The following is a 20,410-nucleotide window of genomic DNA, read 5'->3' on the forward strand; positions in this document are numbered from 1 at the left end:
TATCAATGTTTCTTTCAGCAATGCCTTATTTCTGAATTTAACCCTTTCTAAGACTAGTTCCCTGAGTTCGATACTCGGATTCATCCATTTTAATTTTAAATACTTGACGATCCGGTGCGCTTTCCGGCAAACCGGATTTCCCTTGAACATATTTGCATAAAGAAAAAGTGGACCAAAAAGTAACTGCAGGGGAAATCCAACACTCACCCTCATGCCAAAATACATGAAAATACAAAAAAAAAGTCTCTACTACAAAGACTACTCAAAATGCCCTGAAATACAAGGCTAAAACCCTATACCACTAGAATGGCCAAAATACAAGGCCCCAAAGAAGGAAAAACCTATTCTAATATTTACAAAGAACAGTGAACCCAACCTTGGCCCATGGTCTCAGAAATCTACCCTGAGGTTCATGAGAACCCTTGGGCCTTCTTTAGCAGCTCTAGCCCAATCCTCTTGGAGTCTTCTATCCAATACCCTAGTGGGATAGGATTGCATCATCCCCTCCCCCTTAGAAAGGATTTGACCTCAAATCCTGAGGTTCTTGATACTCTGGCCTCCTTCCCTCGACACCTGTAAAAAGAATAAAAACATATATGGTGTTGGGTATGTTAGAGTAGGGTAAGATCTGAAAACCCCTTTCCTGGGCATATTTCCATAAGGGAACATGGTTCCTCACCAACTCAATGAGTAATGCTACAAGTATAGAAAAATATGGGACAAACCTTTTGTAAAAGTTTGTTAAGTCATGGCAGCCCCAGATTTCCCATATACTTGGTGGAGTGGGCCAATCAGGAATGACCTTTATTCTCTTAGGGTCCGTGGGAACCCCTTGATCACAATTAAAAAAACTAAGGAAAGTAATGCAATAAAACGTACCTTTTCTTTATTTTCATGTTGATTATTCCTACAAAAAATTACGACAAACCTAAGGTGTCCCATATGAGCACCTAGGTTTAAGAACAAACCTACCTAATGAGTCCCTATGTACATAAATCATGAAGATGTTAGGTGCATGAGTGATTTTACAAAAGAGGGTTGCAACACTCAACACATTCATCATACCACCTATTTTAGGGATTTGGTGCCTAATAATACCTATTTTGGGCACCAACAAAACACAAGGATTTAAGCTCTTACGAACTAATCCCTCATCCAACAACTTCTTTACTTGAAGAATAAACTCAAGCCTAAGAGGTCTGACAGTGCTAACAAGTGTCTTTTTAGAAAGGAGAAGATGTGAAGGTTGTCTAAGAGGGGAAGTTTCTTTAATTTTTGTCTTTATTGCAAAATGACTTTCCTTCTTAGCTAACCTCTTGAAGGAGACACTTACCTCCTTACACTACTCCTTAACCATTAAAGGTTGTCCTTCTTCTTGGGGTAGATTTCTTCACTAGATTCTTTCCCTTTTGCTTCTTCACTTTCACTAGAGGAAGGTGAAGCAATAGCCTCATCTTGGCTACTATAAATGTCTTTGCCCCTCATAATCATGGTTTTCTTGGTGGGGCATTAAGAAGTAATATGTCCTCTTCTAATACATTTAAAGCACTTTATAGAGCTAGTCTTCTCTTGCATACTAGCCTTAGGGGGTTGCTTTTCTATTGTCTTCCCCTTATGATCTTTGGGCTTAGAAGGTGCCGCCCCTAAGATGCCTTGACCTTGGTCTTTCTTTGGATATGAGTGAGAGCCATAAGATTTTGAAGTAGACTTCCTTTTAAGTTGTTTCTCTACCCTTATTTCCCAATCTAAGTAAGCCTCTACATTGTCCTTCCCATGGAAGTATGGGAGGTTAATGTTTGCCTCTTGAGGATTTCTTTCCTTTTCTCTCCTATGGGAGTGAGGTCTAAGATGTGACCTATGCCTTCCTTCATAATAGTCATGAAGTTCTTCGCTTAGGCTCTTGCAAGAGTCATGACTACTATAGAAGACATGTTTTTCTTTTCTTAACTCTTTTAGTATTTTCCTTCTTTCTTCTTCCCTTATTTGTTCCCTCTCATCTTGATTTATTTTTACCCTCTCTTTTCCTTTTTCTTTTCTTTCTAGTTTTTCTTTCCATAACTTGAGGGAACTCAACTCATCTAAGATTTTAGATAGAGGGTCCTTATGACTAGTACCCTCACCATTAACACTAGATGAATGATGAATCATGCTTGTTCCTAATTTGTGGTTCTTTCTTGTTGGGGGTTTGCAAAAGATAAAAGCTAGGGTTTAAAAGAACTCAAGATAAGTGTGATAAGCAAGAAGAAAGTATTATTAAATAACAAGATAAACTAAGCGAGACTAGTAAAGAAAATAAGCTATGTAAATAAGCAAGAAATTAAAGTGTAAGATATGTAAACTAGGCGGATCCTAAGAGTGTTTGAATGACCTCATTTAAGGTTCCCAACAAAGCACTCGTAATCCTAAGGGAAAATTGCCTAAAATTATTACACACAAATGGAAGTAGGGTGTCCTATTGGAGGCTCCCAACTTACTTCCAATAAAAGGCCTTTTTGTTACAAAATTTGAAAGTAATGAAGGTATACATACAAGTGTCCAATTACAAATAAATTGCCAATTACAAAAAGGTCCTCAATTTTGGTGGCTATTCTCTCTTTGGTGTTTCACTCAATTTGGAGTGCTTCTTAGTCCAATAGCTCTTAAGGTGGTTGGCCCCTTGCTTCATGACTGAAATTCTTCAATGGATGGCACCAATCCTCCTTTCCAATTCCCTATATTGCAACTCACAAACAAGGAAACAAAGAGACAAGCAATAACCAAAGACCAAAAAAATGAAATGAAAGCTAAACCAATAGAGTTTTAACAAGACAAATTTTCAAGGAATATTCAACAATTAAAGCAATGAAAAGGACATACAAGCAAGCTAGGACTCAAAGAGAAACTTAGAATGGCTCTAGAGTAGAGTAAAAACACTAAAAAAAAAACTCAACAAACCTCTAGTTTTGGCACTTGTTTTCACACTAATTTTCAATTGAAATTTCAGAACTAAGATTGGTATAAAATAGACACCAATTATAGAACAAATTTTGAGCCAAAAAAACAAGCACACATGATGCAATCCTCCCTAGGAACGGACCAGTCACTAGAGTCATGAGCAAGAGGCTCCAAGAGGATTGGGCTAGAGCTGCTGAAGAAGGCCCTAGGATTCTCATGAACCTCAGGGTAGATTTCTGAGCCCATGGGCCAAGTTTGGGTCCAATTCTCTTTGTGCATATTAGACTAGGATGTCATTATATTTGATCCTTGTATTTAGGGCTCCATATTGTAGGTAGGATACCCTAGAAATATAGAATTTTTCAGCCCTTGTATTTTAGGACACCTAGACTAGTTTTTGTATTAGGGGTAGTTTTGTAATTTCACATGCACTAAGTGAATATTTGATGTGTGTGGTTGGAAATAAATTTAATTGAATTGGTAGAAGCCCAATCCAATTAAATTTTATAGGGGGAGGTGAGCATTTGCTTACTACACCCCATTGCCACATCATATAGTCACACTTTGTGCATGTCCTTCATGCTTTACATGCCTCATGACACCTAAGCATACTTAGTGGAGAATCTTGGAATTGATCTTGGATTAGTGGGTTGAACCATAACTAAAATTCACTAATCATAATTAGTGAAATTTTGGCTCCAAAGTTTGGCTCCACAAATTCAATTTCAAATTCAAGTGAAATTTGAATTGAAATTCAAATTTCCCTCCAATTTTGTGTGACACTTAGGCTATAATAGAGGTCATGTGTGTGCATTTTTTGAACTTTGATCATTTGAATATTAACTTCAGATTTCAGAGCTCTTTTAGAGCACAAAATTTCGTGCTCTTCTCTCCCTCTCCCTTCATTCATCTCCTTCTTCCTCCAAGCTCTTATCCATGGCCTCCTATGGTGGTGAGCTTCTTCTAGACTCATCTTCTCCTTGAAGTGGTGCCTCCTCTCTCTCTTCCTTCTCCATTCCGCTGCCATTTATCTTCAAAGAAGAAAAGGAATTCATTGATGAAGAAGATCCTAGGCCTACAAGCTCCAATGGAGCTTACATCAACACATCCTTTTCAGTTTTTTTTTCTGGATACTGATTTTTCTGCCAACTTGTTTGATTTTTCGTATTTTGTACTTTTACCCAAATCACTTGGTACTTGTTTGACAAACTTACTAAGAATTACAGCAACAAACTAGTGTGAAGCTGGGTTGGAGTGGGAGCTATCAACTGAAGGCTGAATAGAAAAACCAAGCTAGTCAAGACACCCCAAATATCGATTCAAACACTAAAATCAACAACTTTGATTACAACTCAGAATTAAGAAGTGTTGCATGCTATTTATATAATAATGAATAATGGTCATTTACAAAAATAAACTTGAAATAACAGGAAGTGGAGGAGTATTGCACCTTCAATGGTTATCAAATAAGCCTCACGGGACACAACTTAAACTGCTCCTATCTAGAAAAATAAAAAACATATATATAAATAAAGGAAGACATGATCAAGATTCAAAGAATTGCTCCTATTTGAAATAAGCCTCACAAGACCGACTAGAGGAATAAAATTCAGCAGCATGAATGACTTTTGGACATACTAGAGGAATAATAATATAAGGATGCTCTTTGTTTTAGCTAAACAACATTTTCCTACCAACAAATCAACAATACATTTTCATGTACTGCAAGGTATGCATATTTTACAAGCATTACAATCACTAATGAATATACATGTACAATATACAAATTCGTGGTCTATACATAAAACAGATTCCCTTCGAAAGGAATATGTATATGCTTCTTTAAGCTAAATCAACTACAGCCAGACAACACAAATGTATAGCACAATCCAGTGTAACAAGTTTAGCATTATAAGGTTACTATATAGCACAATCCAGTATACATAAAACAAAACTTTTTTTTCATGACACGAGGAATAAGTGTATCAAGTTTACTGTATCAACAGACTTGGGATTTCTATGTTCACAAAGAAAGCATAGCACAAAACATTAAATGCTCAGGCTGATGCCACTGCAGCAGGGAAGGTACCTAGCGCAAGATGTACCTGACGCCACAAAGAAACCAAATAGAAAGAGAAAGAGTGGAATAGAGGGAAGGTACCTAACAAAGGCGCGAGATGTCACGGTGGCGGAAGATGTCGACACCGAAGTTCAAAGACACAAAGACGCTAAGAGTGGAGGCGAAGAGGGATCTGAGACAGAGACGCGAAGAGTGGAGGTGAAGAAGGAGCTGAGACCAAGAAGAAGAGAGCACGAGAAAATAGGGCTTTGGTATCATATATTTTTAAATGTAAGTTCAACATCAATTTTCACTAAAAAATCAATGTTAACCAAGTGATGTTAACTTATCATTTGCTAACATCAGTTTTTTCAAAAATCGATGTTAACGCTCTGATATTAACATCATTTTTTTAAAAACCGATGTTAAGATGAGTGAGTTAACATCGGTTTATATATATATATATATATATATATATATATATATTTTGTGCCATGTAAATATTACTATTTTGTGATGTGAATATGATTCATGAGGCGTAATGACATGACATTTTAGGTTTATGAAATTGTGAGTGAGCTTGAGTATAAGTGGCAAGTTGAACATGTGTTAATTTGTGAGATACACGTGAACATGTGATGGTGGATTGTGATGTTATGAGATGTTAAATTGTGGACATGGAATATGGTTGTGAATAAGTGTTTGGTTAATACTTGATGTGATATTACTTGTGTTGTGAATTATACAATATCTCGACTAGTGTTTACCTTCAAAAAAGTGTTTATGCGCGAGGTGTTAAAAGGAAAGTATAAGGTTCCAAGTTAGGAATCTGAGGTGTTAAAAGGAAAGTGTAGGGTTCTGAGTTAGGAACCTGAGGTGTTAAATTGTAGCACAATGTGTTAAATGTGTTTGAAAACAATTGTGAGGTCGTGGGTATTTTATAATTCATGAACAGTGTTTGCATGCAAAAGTTTTAATTGTTATAATTATGTTGTTGTCATAGTTATATTATTGTTGTTATAATTATATTATTGTTATATTTATATCATACTTGTATGCTTCCATTTATTTCTATTCGTTGAGGAATGTGATGACTCACTCCCTGTGTGTTGTTTATGTTTGGATCCTGTGATGATCTTGAACCTTATGTTCATGGGAGCAAATGGCTAGGTGGATTTAAGGAACCTCATGCTGGAGAACGCCGGGACACAATGCTCTGATAGGATGTAACATTGGAGCATGAGTTTCTATTTTAATTGCATGATGTTCCAAACATGTTATTTTACTTTATTTAATTTTGCTTTTGAACTTGAGTTCTTATGTAAACCCTGAACGACCTTGTTTTGAGCTGGAAATGTTTCTGAGAAGTTTTATTTAGTAACAGTGAAGTCAATGTGGATCTTTTATCCATGTGGATTTACGTACAATTTTATTGAATAAAACTTATTTAATTTGATTTTGTGTTTTATATATTTTTTCCATTTATAAGCATGTTGGGGTAAAGGGTGTCACAAGAGGTGGTGGCGGGAGAGGTGGTCGTCAGTAACGAGGTAGGTGTTGGGGATGGCGAGAATGGAGAAGGAGGAGCAGTCTGAGAGATCCGCGACGAGGGGTGTGGCGGAGGTGAGGAGGGAGAGTTCCGGCACGATGGAGAGGAGGGTGGTGAGGTTGTTAATGTTTGGAGAGGGAGGTTTAGAGAAGAAGGCGCATATGGAAAAAGGAAAAAGGTGTGGGATAATGAAAAGTCATAAAATAAGGATAATATTGTATTTTTACTTTTGTTATACACTGGACAAAAATTTGTATTAGAGTTTAGTGAGTTACAAGTTTTTGGGTATTTGTTCAGTCCATCATTCTTTATTTTGTATTGTCCCTCAGTCATTTTTTAAATTAAACCTTAGACAAATATTGTTATGTTGTTCAGTCCCTTATTTTTTTGTGAATCAAACATACCCTTAATTATTTTTATTAATGTGAATAAATTAGATATTTGTTTCTTATATATAGAACTGGCGATAGTATAAAAGTAGATAATAGAATAAGCTATTTATCTATATGTGACTTTTTATTCTTTTTGTTAATATAATTAAATATATTTGTGTATATTAAATATTTCATCATAATATTAGCAAATGACAAATTTCTAAAATTAAAAACTAAATAACATAACTAGCTTGAAGACACTTAAGTCAATGCCACCAATATTTTTTTTTCTCAGTCAATGCCACCAATATTTTTTTTTCTCAGCCAATGCCACCAACATTACTTATATCTACTTAAGAAAGTGAGTTACTAATTCAATTTTTTATTTTATTTTATATCGTAGTCTTTTATGTAAAAAATATATAAATCAGATAATACGCAATAATTTTGAGTATTAGTACCTAGTATTATTAATACTATACACATACATTCTCTATTTTAAAATATCTGTACATCACAATTTTTTAATTATGAACAGTAACATTGATTTGTATAAACCGAGCTAAAATTCCTCAAAGAAAATGACATGAGGAGTAATTGGTTAGTGTGTTGTAAAATCTGATAGAAAAGAATGTAGACAAAATCCTTCTCCGAGGGCAAAAAAGCAAAATGCAGGCCACCTAAGCAAGAAACATACATGAAATGTCTAGAGGCAGGCAATGAACCAATGCCATGTTAGCTTCAAGGTTAGTGGTGACCCACCACTTTCACTGCCTCCAAATCAATCCACCTCTTATGATACAACAATTGATGGGGTTTTAAGAAGATCTTACCTTTCAGTTTAAAATCAATTGGTATTAAATAAAATTATTTAATATATATATATATTTGTTGTATCTCAAGAATAATATCCGTGATGGAAGATTTTCTATTATTCCCTTTCACATATGTCTACTAGAGTAAATGAGAATCAAACTAAACTATAAATTCCAATATTATATTAAATTTTAGTTTAAAACCAATTAATATAAGATATATAAACTATACTTCTTGAAGTATAGATAATATGAGCCTTCCTAACAAAAGATACTTCTTTCTGGTCTGATTTCTCATGAGTTGAGACACACCTTCCCTAATGCCAAATGAAATTAATGGACCCTCACGTAATATTCACTTTGCACTCTTGATTTTTCTATTTCAAATAAAAATGGACCCTCACATCACATCAGTGCCAACAAAGTTATCAGGCGGCCACATGAAGATAAAACTCGCGTGGAAAATTGAAAAGAAAAGAAAAGGTGAGGAATGGTCACATCTCGAGTTTGGATATAATCAAAAGTTATTCAAGCACTGTTTGGGTATTTCGAATAGTGACATTGTGTTTGGTAGTAATGATTTCATTTTTTGCTAGCACGCTATTAGTAAATTCAGATCGTGTCAAGAAATTATGAGACTTTAAACAAAATTTATATCCGATCATTTTTTAATTTGGACTTTAGTTATTATAAAATATTGAATGATACAAATGATTTTGATAAAACGACTTATAGGTATGTTTTATAAGTTATTCATTTATTTCTAAGACTATTTTTCTACTTTAGATAGATACTTTGAGAAAGTGTTGAGGCATATAGCATAAGTTGGGAATTTTCTTGGCCGGCATGAGTGTGGAATTTGTTTAATTGAAGATGGGTGAAGTTCTATTCTAGTTTTAGATAAATCTAATTGCAATCAATTATTATAATTATATTACAATTATTCTATATAACTTTTATGTTTTTTAATATCAAATGAATTTGTAAAAAAAATTATTACTCAGAATTCTTGAGAATGTCTATGTGTAAACATTCTTTTTAAAAAATATTTTTATATGTATATAGTATAGATACATATAATTTGACTAGAGTGTGGTGACCGTGTCACACATAGGTAAAGGTTGATTCTAAATATTTTTATAACATGCATTTAAAATATATATTTTTTAACTTTTCTATTAAAAATTATTTGTAACTTTTACTTATCTATTTTAATCATTTAGTTATTAGTTATTGTTGTCTATTACTAATAGTTTGATTATATATCTAGTAGACTTAAAAAAAATACAACTAGAGAAACAATAATTAGTTATATGTTTGTTATTTTTATTATGTAAAATTTGTCTAAGTTATGAAACTTATGTGTAATTTCAATGAACTTGTCTCGAGAGAAATAAAAGAATGTATTCAAAAGTGATCAAAATGTGAATTAAAATTCGAGAAGTTGAATGCATCATGGAAGAAAATTATTTTTATTGAGAATGACGGTTTGCATCAAGCCACGTGAGATTGGGAAGAGCTCAGAAGTAGGATCTTCTTGAAGATCGAAATATCAGTTGACACGATTATAAAGAAGTTACACAAAGATATCAAATAGCATTACATCTATGTGTTTAGAAATATTGTTGTACACACGTCGAAATCATAGAATTTGATCGTTAGTATTAGAAATTTATAAATAAGACACGACAAATTTTTGGTGGACTGAATCATATCACTTAACTCATTACTCACATCAAAATTGACTACTAGTTCAAAATGTATATTCATTCCTATCTTTTATGAATTCATGTCTCTTTACTTTCTAAACGATTTCCAATTTTCATTTCTTCTCAAAACTTTACTTTTCCCATATCTATTTCTACTTACTATTGAAATTACTATCAAAGTATAATAATTATCAAAAATAACTTTTTAAATAGAAAGCACTATCATAAAACCTACTTACAAATTAATTATCTTACAAACCGTTATAGGTACTACTATAATTATCTATGGATGTCTTTATCGAAATTATTATTATTATATGTATTAAGTATTAGATAATTTTCTTATAAGTTAAAAACTACCAACTTGCTTGTTTGATGATAAATAACTTACAATTTAGAATGAATTTTATGTCTCATCTATAAACACTTATTTATTAATAGAATCATTTAGTGAAAATTACTCCATTTAATATAAAAATTTGTTCCTTTTGAGGAGTATATGCAATTTTTACAATCAACAATGTTAAGTGGGTTGGTAATTTAAGTAATTATTTGAATAAAAAATATTACAAACAATCTAAACGGAGAGTTGTCAGCTATAATAAAAAATCAAAATAAAATATTTGTAAAATGATATTTTAATTATATTTTTAAATTAAAATTTTAATTCAAGTTGTGCGTGTCATTCACAACTATATGTTAGTTTATGAAAAATGATATAAAGCATTATAAAATTTTAACATATAAATTTTTTTAAAATTTCAAATTAGAAGAATTATAAACTAAAATTAATATTTTTGTGTTAATTATCAATAATGTATCATAAATATAAAAATTTTTAAGTTATTAATTATTATTGTTTAATATAAATAATCAATTGAAGATTCAATTAATTATTTTATCTTAAAAGATATGAAAATAATAAAAAAAGAATTTTTTTTTGACTGAGTAAGAATTAATTTTCTTTTTACTGAATAAGAATTAAATTTATGTTTAGTCAATAAAGTATTTATATTTTATCTTAATTTGAATACATTGTAATTTTGAATCAAAATATACTAATGCTATTAATTAATCCAAATTAAAATATATATCACTCCTAATTACTTTATACTAATTAAATATTTTTTTAAAAGAATGATTGAGTATTTCATGTTGAATATTAAAAATGTTTTTTCTTACTGAATCACAATAAGTTGGGAAACAGTCAGTCATAGTCTGTAACCCATTGAAAAAACAAATATAAATTGATCATGGCTACCATTAATTCATAAGACAATTTTTTACAGCAGAATTTACTACAAAATTATGTATTTCTTAATAAAAATAGAACTATGTATTTTAACATATAAATCAATCAAATCAACATTATTTTTAAAGATGGATCCCTTTGTCATTTTTTCTTTTCTTGGTCGTCTTTTATTTTCTAATTTTATTTGAATTAAAAATGGATGCAATAATTCTCATAATTAGAAATAAGATTGATTATGAAATTATGCTTAATTAAAAGATATTCTAAAGATTAGAGTTTTATTTTTGAATGTCATAATCATCTTAAAATTATTTTATATGCAAATAATTCTGCATAAACCATTACGTGTGCAATTAGTTTTTTTATTACTTGCATATGTTAATGAACAATTGGTTTATTAATAATATTAATATTAATATTTAAGTATAATATGTATGCGGTAAAAAATTATAATACATGTATAATTATTATAAATAATTGCTGATCTTTTCATTATTGTAATTACATTAAAAAAATCTGATTGCAATTAATTATTATAATTACATTACAATTATTGTTTATAGTATAGATATCATACCTAAAGTGATTATTAATTTATAGATTTTCATGTAGAGTAAAATTGCTAACTTTTATATATTTTAAAAATTATATATCTAAAGTGATTTTTAATTAATCAATAGTGCATGTAAAAATATTTATACTAACAATAATAAAAAAATTGGTTAAACAAATTTCAACCATTACTTTTTTTTGTTGTTGTTGAATACTCAACCATTACCTTTACTCGTACTAGAAAAATTGTCAACCATCCGTTCACACTTTAGGTTCCTATGCATACACAACCTATATGTGAAACTTTCCTTTCTTACTTTTACTGCTTTCTTATTGGTGATAGGACAGGTTATTACTACCTATCCTAAATACACACCCACACAATCACACAAATATATATGTGCATAAGGAAGGAATTTCAGAGGCAGTACTTGCAATGTTTAGTTTCATCCTCTCATCTTTTCCATCAACACATTGAATTAAAAACCCCTCTCATAAATAAAAGAGTGGGAAAAAATGGAAAGAGCAATTCCCACCAACCTGAATCCAAAGTCATCACCCACCTTTAAAGATAGAAGTGTATCTTTTTCTTCTCCTCATCATCTCACACCTGATCAACCAAACAAATCTGAACCACCCCATGCTATGATGATGAGGCCTAATGATGGACTTAGAACTCTAGACCATGATCCTATTACTTCTGAGCTTAGCACTTTTGGTGCACACAGGTACTTCAACCAAGGGACCAACAATAATAATGACAACACCATCCAAAAAGCGACCATCAATAGCAACAGCAGAGTCTCCCCCCTGCTCAACATGGACACAGAACACAAACACAATAATCAAGTTCAAGAGCAAGGTGACATCACAAAGTCCACAAGGTCATTCTCCTATTCTGCTTCATCATCAGTTGGTGGTAAGAATGGTAACCACAACATGATCAACAACAACAACAACTACAAAGCTCATTCATTTCATGTTGCAACTCCAACACCACCACCACCTTCTTCTTCTTCTTCCAAATCCACTTTAAGCAACAAAGCTGGTTTGTTATTTCAACACCCTGAAAGAAGTAAAATATCAGTTAAAGCTCCTCAAACCTCCTCCAATCTCACAGAGAAACTCAAAACTTCCTTGTCAAAACCCATTTGGCTTTTAAGAAGAAAATGCCCTTGCAATGATAAAAAGTCAGTGCAAGTCAAAGGAAACACAAACACAAATACAAACAAAAACAAAACCAAAAACTCCCCAAAAGCCAAAACTCCACCCCCACAACCTAAAACCCTTTCACACAACCAAATCCACAAAGATTCCTTGAATTACAAGGCACCACCACCACCATCATCATCATCCAACAAGGAAGTGAAGGCTCAAAGGTTGTTCCAATTCCAACCTTCCATGAATCAACTTAGAAAACCCTCAAGAGAAGGCTTCAATTTCCCTTTGTTCTTGGCAACAAACAACTCCACCAACCCCACAAAATCCCATCATCATCATCATCATCAAGTTCTTCTCAACGTGGTTAATGAAGAGGACACAATCCCACGTGAGTCCTTGCACGTGTTCCAACCTCCAAGCCCCCCCAAGTCACGTGCCATGGATGATGATGCAGCTAGTGATGCAAGTTCTGATCTTTTTGAGATTGAAAGTTTCTCCACTCAAACTACTACTACACTTCCATACCCCATTATTACACCCTCCATTACCCAGTGCCATGAATCCACCGACCACGAGTTCTTCTTCGCCACTGACGCCGGCGGCAGCCTGTGGCGGCGGCGGCTGAGGGATACGGAGGTGCTGCCACCACTTTGAGGTTAAACATCAAGTCAACTTATACAGAACTTACTAGGCTGAAGAGCTTCTTCTTCTTATGAAAACCTTTTATGTTTCAATTCTATTATAATAAGTGTGAATGTTAATTTTTCTTCTTTTTGAGCTTGCTAAAGTAAATTCTTTTTATTCTGTTTTAATAAATTTTGGAGTCAAATTTGTGGATAAATTATCACTGAATGAAAGCTTGTTAAAAGTGTTTGATAGTTATTTATCTGAATGTGCCATAATTAATTTACTATTGTAATTGTTATGGGCTTGGGAGTTGGAAATAAGATTTTTTTTTTTAAAAAAAACTCTGTGGAGACCCAAAAGTGTTTGTGGTTTTTTAAATTTGATTCTGGTTTTGCAGATAAAATAAAAAATAAAATAAAAATGATTCTGGTTTTAAGGTAAAAAAGAAAAAGAAAGATATTCGAAATTTATCCAAATACATCGTAAATAAACTTGGAGTACAAATTGAACGGACGACCTCGGAATGAGTTTGTTTTTTATGCAAAAAAATGTTTTACACGCTCTATAAATAAAAAATCATGATAAGTATAATTTTTTACTGTAAAAGTCAATTTATTATTAGATAACAATGAAAAAAATTTTTATATTATAGGTACATGGACTATATATGTACATATTTTTTAGAAGAGATTAATTTATACATATTGTTCATATAAAAACTTTTATAGTTTCAACCAAATAAAAAATTATAATAAATATGATTTTTAAGATAATTATTACATAAGTACCTATTAAATTCAAAGACAAGTTTTTTAGACAGCTATACATCTAATTATATTATATGAAACAATATTAATGGGCTTTTAATTAAAAGGGTATTGTGACTTGTGAGAGAAAAATAAGAATAACATAAAATTTTAAATATTTTTTAAATCTTTCAATTTAGTAAGTTGTTTTGTTTTTCGTTATTATAATTTATTATTTTTATTCCTTACAATGTTTGTTTTGGTTTTTTTCCATTAAGTGTTGTCTAAATCACTCTTTGTTCTCTCATGGTTTAAATTGAATAAACTTTTTCAGTTTTCTCCCAAGATACAATTTTTTTTTCTATAATGAAATTTTCAAGTAGTCTGGTCATCAGTGCATGATTTTTTTTAGTGGCAAGCTTTCATGTAAAGAAATGTACTAATTAACAAGTTGGTTGATAATTGCCACCCATACGCTTTTTAGTAGTATTTTTGCGTAATTATTGTATATCTGCTATACTTTTAAATTTTGTTTGTGCTGATTTGTTTAATAAATTATTTTTTAGACTAGAAGTTTAGTCTTTATACTTGTTGTATTTGATCTTTGCTTGGTTTTGTTTTATTTTGAAGGAAGTACTTTGGAGAGATGATTTGATGCGCTATCATTGGAGCCTGAGAATTTTGAAAATCTCCGAAGCCACTAAGCTCGCTTAAGTGAGCTAAAATTTTGAAGCCTGGAGCCTTATATATTGTGCTCGCTTCAGCGAGCAAACCCTGGAGAGTCTGGTATGTTTGTAGAGCTCTTAAGCGAGCTTATCAGACAGACCCATATGTTGTTGTTGATATAAAAGGTCCATGACTCAAGAAGAGGACACAAATCCCAAGACAAAAAAAGCATCTCAGGGTCCAAGGAACAAGAGTATGGTGACATCTAACTTAAGGACTCTTCTCTGATTGCATCTTATGTGGTTCCCATGGCTATGCATATAGCTCATTTCATTCCTCGTTGTGGTTTAATGTTATTATAGACTGCTCCTATATATGCAACTACTATTTTTTTTTATTCAATAAAGGATTGTTATAATTGTTCAATTCTTTTATACTTATTGCTTTGGGCTTTTTGGTTTGATCATATCTAACCGGATGATTCTTGATGTTCAATGCATTTTGGGAAATTCTAATTGAACCGTGAATTAAAGAAAACAACCAATGATATTTATGTTTGGGGATAGAATAAAAATTATTAGTTTTAGGTAAAACCTTTATTCTTGATTCAAATCATCGGTTATACTAATCAAATGATTGATAGTGAAATCAAATAATTTAAGTTCTCCCATTTAATGGATTAAAATTAGAATAAAATTATGGATTGATTTGATGTTATCTTATTTGAATAAGGATTCTTAGTAATACATAGGATGATAGTTTAAGCCTCAACGAATTCATCTCATTGAGACAACCCTAATTTTCTTTTTCATCTATCAAGTGTTCGATAAAATTTCAAAAATCATTTTTCTTACATAGCTTAAACTCTTTACTTTTCCACACTTGTCTTTAATTTTGATTACTTATACTCAAACCTTCCTCATCTGCCTAATTTGTCATTATTGTCAAAGTATTACACAAGTTCCCATAGAAATAACTTTATTTATTAGTTTGTTGCTTGAACAATTGGCATTCTTGTCAATATTTGAACATTGGTCTAATTATAAATCAAAATAAGTTTTACTTTTTATAAAAATACAAATACATACTCATAATAAAAGAGTAAAATATGTTTTTAATTCCTATAGATTTGATTTTAGTTAATATCCGAAAATATACTTTTAATTCCTATAAATTTAATAAAAAAGTAAAATATGTTTATAAATTTAATAAAAAAGTAAAATATATTTTTAATTCTTATACATTTAACTTTTATAAATATGCAAATACATACTCATAATATTGTTTGTTGATTATTTTAACAGAAAATAAAAATAAAGTGTCCTTATTACTATATATTAATGATTTGATATACATCTAAACATATCATGTACATCTCATGCTACCTTGGAATCATAGCAAATTTAACATGTCTTAATGCATACCATGTCAACAGTATGTACGTGATCACAAAACTAAAGTTTATGAGGGTCAATATAATACTAATTAAATAAATTTGGAGGATTAAAATTAAATTTAAGTCTATTTACATGAACATTTTATGAAATAGGCACTAACTATTTTAATTTTTATGTAATATTAAGTACTTTTATTTTTTCGGGATTATAAATATATACAAGATAAATATTTTCCTCCTAACTAGAGTTCAAACCCTAAATATTTGATTAAAAGACATTACTGTCATTTATATCAAATAACTTTGTTTGATACCATTATCATATATATCCGAAATATATCATATTCATAGGCCTCAAGGCCAATACTACTGCGAAAAAGCCACTGCCTGCGGTTGCAGATTAAGGTCTCACACGGCCACAGCTCGCATGTCTCTTGCTTTTGCAACAAAGGAATTTGGATATTTGGTGTGTTTGCTATATATGAATATATCATGCATGTTCATTGGTTTTGTTTCTTGCAGACATGTAGATAGAAGGGTCCAAAAATAATGCATCTTCATTCTCCCTTTTGTTTGTTTGCTTAGTTTTTGTTTTGAGAGTTCAATAATGGTGTCATTGATGTTCTCTTTTTATATGGTGTAATGAATTCATTTCATGGACATGCATGTATAGCCTTTCCAATGATGCAAGAGAGGCAACAGTGTGCTGCAAATGATCATTAGGTCATTAGATGCAATCTGATAAATCTGAAGCTAAATACTAAAATTCCAAAAGACTATATGGATAGTTAGATACAAATGATTTATCACGATCAACCGAGTTGAGTTTAACAAAATAAATTATTTCTTCCTGATATAGTGAATCAAAATTTGAATTCACATTGAAAAAATATTCACATTTAATATAATCTGATTATGTCTCAAAGATACTTGCAACTATTAGTTTGTTTAAATTTATTTATTGAAATAAGTATTTATTTTAATAAAATAAGTAGTTTTGTATTTTTTAGTATATATGTTTGTCTAAATTGTTTCTGTTTACAAATAAACAAATTTTATGCGTATTTTAATAAGAAAATCCTAGTTGCTTCTTGAAAAAATACCTATATAAAAAATTATTTTAAAGTTACATTTTTTTAATTTAAACAAAACTCAATCAATACCACTCAATTCCAATTGAAAAATAAAATCGATTTATTATCCTTAAAATGTTGATACGCCTTGAATAATTCCATTCAGATTTTTATTCTTTTTGATATCTTACTAATGGACAAATATATACAATTTTGCATAGATAGGGATCATTAAATATTAATTAGGATTTTTTAAATTATTGATTAACGCAGAATAATTTTGTATCAGTCGATTAACACGTTCAATGATAAAAATATATATTAGGATTTGTTTGTTTTTTCTAACTTTTTGGTTTAAAATATTCTTTATAAAACAGTTCCACACTACTAAACAATTAATTTTTAATCCAAGGTTTATTAAAGTTTTAAAATAAGTATTTAAAATAATCATAAACAACTAAGCTTTTTTTTTTCATCCTATTCTATCTTCTTAAAGTGATTTATTTAAGTATATATTCAACACAAACTTTTAAAAAACATAAAGGGTTAGTTAAATTTTTAGTCCCTCAACTTTTTTAAATCTTAATTTTTAGTTCTTTATTTTTTTTAACAAATTTTAGTCTTTTGTTAATTTTCCATCAACATTTTTAGTACTTCATTTTTTTTTTCATTTTTAGTTCCTTATTTATTTTTATTGTTCAAAAGTAATCCTTGTTTTGTCCATTTTTAATCTCTCATTTTTATGTATTTTGAATTACTTTTGAGCAATAAAAATAAATGAAAAACTAAAAATAGATAAGAAAATTTTGAGAGACTAAAAATACTAATACAAAATTAATTAATGGAAGACTAAAAATTGTCAAATAAATTTTGAGTAACTAAAAATTAGAATATGAAAAAGTTAAGGGATTAAAAACTCAACTAACCCAAGCATAAATGTTTGCAAGGTATAGACACTTTTAAATATAAGTTTAATGATTATCCACTAATAATACAAAACAGTTTTAGATTCTTATTCAATCACAAATCATAATTAAAATAATTTTTAAGATAATTTTGCAAAAGTTAATAAATTTATTATATATGATGATTTATGATTGGATGAGAGCGTAAAATAATTCTACATAACCACTTTTCTTTTCAAGTATTCAAGACACAAACAACAAATTTAAGAAAATATTTTACTTTTTTTTAAAAAAAGGGGACAAACAAGGTTTTAATTTCTCACACCATTAGGGTGTATGACTCTTGCCTATACTCCTAGGAGATATAGATAAATATTATTAATGATAAGAAGATTGTTATATATTACAAATCTAGCACGAAAAGTGACGTATTTATATCTGATTGGTTGTTTAAAAAAAATAAAGATTTTTGCAAAAATAAAAAATATCAATTTTATAATTTTATATTGTTTCATGTAATTACATGAAAATTATTTTCATATCAAATATATATTTGATATGAAAATAATTGGTGTGATTGCATGAAGCATAAAACGTGTGACACTTTAAATTTAGGATGATTTTTTGTTTGATAGAAGGATGAAAAATTATGAATCATTAGGGAAATTATGAATCATTTATAATGTTCGAAAATAAATTTATTTAAGTGTCAAACTATATATGTGACGAATTTATTTTATATATATACACACGATAACTATATAAAATTGTATTAAGAAATGTTTTCACTTAAATAAAAATAAATAGAATTAAATCAAGATAAGATGAGAATTGGTACTAAATAAATTGAGTGTCCAAACATTTTCAGTATTTGTTTTACTTTTAAATTTATTTTCAACGGGTATTGAACAAATGATTTAATATTACATTTTTTTATTTTTAAAACTGAATTGAATTATATAGAAGCTTTCGAATATGCCCTATGTATTTGTATCTATAGATTCGCTATGTATTAAATATTAATGCTCTCATAAATATGAGAGAAGTGATGTCAAATATTGATATGATTGCAGCGAGAGATTTGTGCTTTTTTGCTTGGACTCGGAAAGAAATAAAAAAGAAAGAAGTATTACTAAAGAGAAAATGAATAGAAAATAAGAATATTAATTTTGAAATTACTTAGATTATAAAATTAAGAAAGAAAACTATGTTAAATGATAAAATAAAATTAAAATAATCATATTTTATTTATTTTGTTTTAAAACTCTTGGTTTTTTTTTTTTTGTTTTTGTTTTTGCTTTCTAAAACAAATAAACCAACCTTCATGTCAACCTCATGTCTCTAATTTGCCTTCTTTTTCTCCACCTTTCCACTCTTTCAAGCAATAAGGTTTGCTGGAAAGCGTGCTTTCTTGAATCTTTCATATATCATCTTTTCCAAACTTGCACTTCACTAAAAAGAGAATTATTTGTAATTTTGAGCTACTTAGGGTTGAACACTTGAACCGCAAACAAATGGAATACAACTATAGAAGTAAGTAACATTATATTAATTTCAACGGTTTGGCGCCACAAGCAAAAATGACTTATTTGTTTAATGGTTGACAAAATATACAATTACCAATAATTTATTTTATGCCTCTTTACTTTAGGCTGTCGATGTAGAATATATTTTGTCAACGATTACATGTATAAACCCCCAAACATTATTTACATTATGTGCAAGAATCATTTCCATATATCAGTTCTTCTATCTTCGGAATATCCCTACTTACACAACTGTGTATATATATATATATATATATATATATATATATATATATATATATATATATATGTGTGTGTGTAAACTGTGTGTTTGTTTTAAATAATTTATCATCTTAAAAGTAGGATAATATTTTTATTTTTTTAATATAAAAGAATGTTGAAGATTTAATGATTTTACTTGTATTGTTCAAAATTAATTTCTTGACAAACTTTTATTTTGAAATATATTTTTAATATTTAAATATGAAGAGAGATTCAAGTTACTACAAAAATTAACTAATTATCTAACAAGTAACTCATACCTGCCTATTAAATTAAAAGAAAAAATGTAACTATTTTAGAATTACTCTTACAATAACTTTTTTTATGAATCAACATTAGTTATTAATTGTTTTGTTTAGAATATTAGTGGAATGATTCAAACACCAAATTAACTCTTAAATTCTCTTTTTTAATCATCAAATTAATATTATAACTTCCTAATCTTAAGATAATTTAATCTCTTTCTCCTCCTCTCTATTTATCTGTATACGAGGGAGGGAGAGGGATTAGAGTTCCATCTAACATCCTAATCTATTTATGATATGAACAATATCTACTTAATGAATTTCAACTTTACGTAATATCTATGTTTGTTGAGGGCACTATGTATAAAACCAATACAAATATACCTAGCTTAATGTGTTTTTTGTGTGAATAATAATCAGTGATCAAGGATATGTACCTACCACTATATAAATCCTTAACCATTTGATTGTGACAACCTATAATTTGGATATCTTAACTCCTCGAAGAACATACATAGCTAAAATAATACAAAAAAAAA

At 29.8% G+C, this 20,410-nt stretch overlaps 1 protein-coding gene across 1 annotated transcript; it reads left to right on the top strand.

Annotated features, from left to right (window-relative positions):
• The first annotated feature begins 11,680 nt into the window (after positions 1–11,680).
• On the top strand, positions 11,681–13,283 carry LOC114399918 (protein PHYTOCHROME KINASE SUBSTRATE 4-like). Its single transcript, XM_028362140.1, has one exon. It carries the CDS (start codon positions 11,761–11,763, stop codon positions 13,057–13,059), a length of 1,299 nt encoding a protein of 432 aa, XP_028217941.1. The 5' UTR covers positions 11,681–11,760; the 3' UTR covers positions 13,060–13,283.
• The last annotated feature ends 7,127 nt before the right edge of the window (positions 13,284–20,410 follow it).

This window comes from Glycine soja, chromosome 19, assembly GCF_004193775.1.
Source record: "Glycine soja cultivar W05 chromosome 19, ASM419377v2, whole genome shotgun sequence".
NCBI classification, from domain to species: domain Eukaryota; kingdom Viridiplantae; phylum Streptophyta; class Magnoliopsida; order Fabales; family Fabaceae; genus Glycine; species Glycine soja.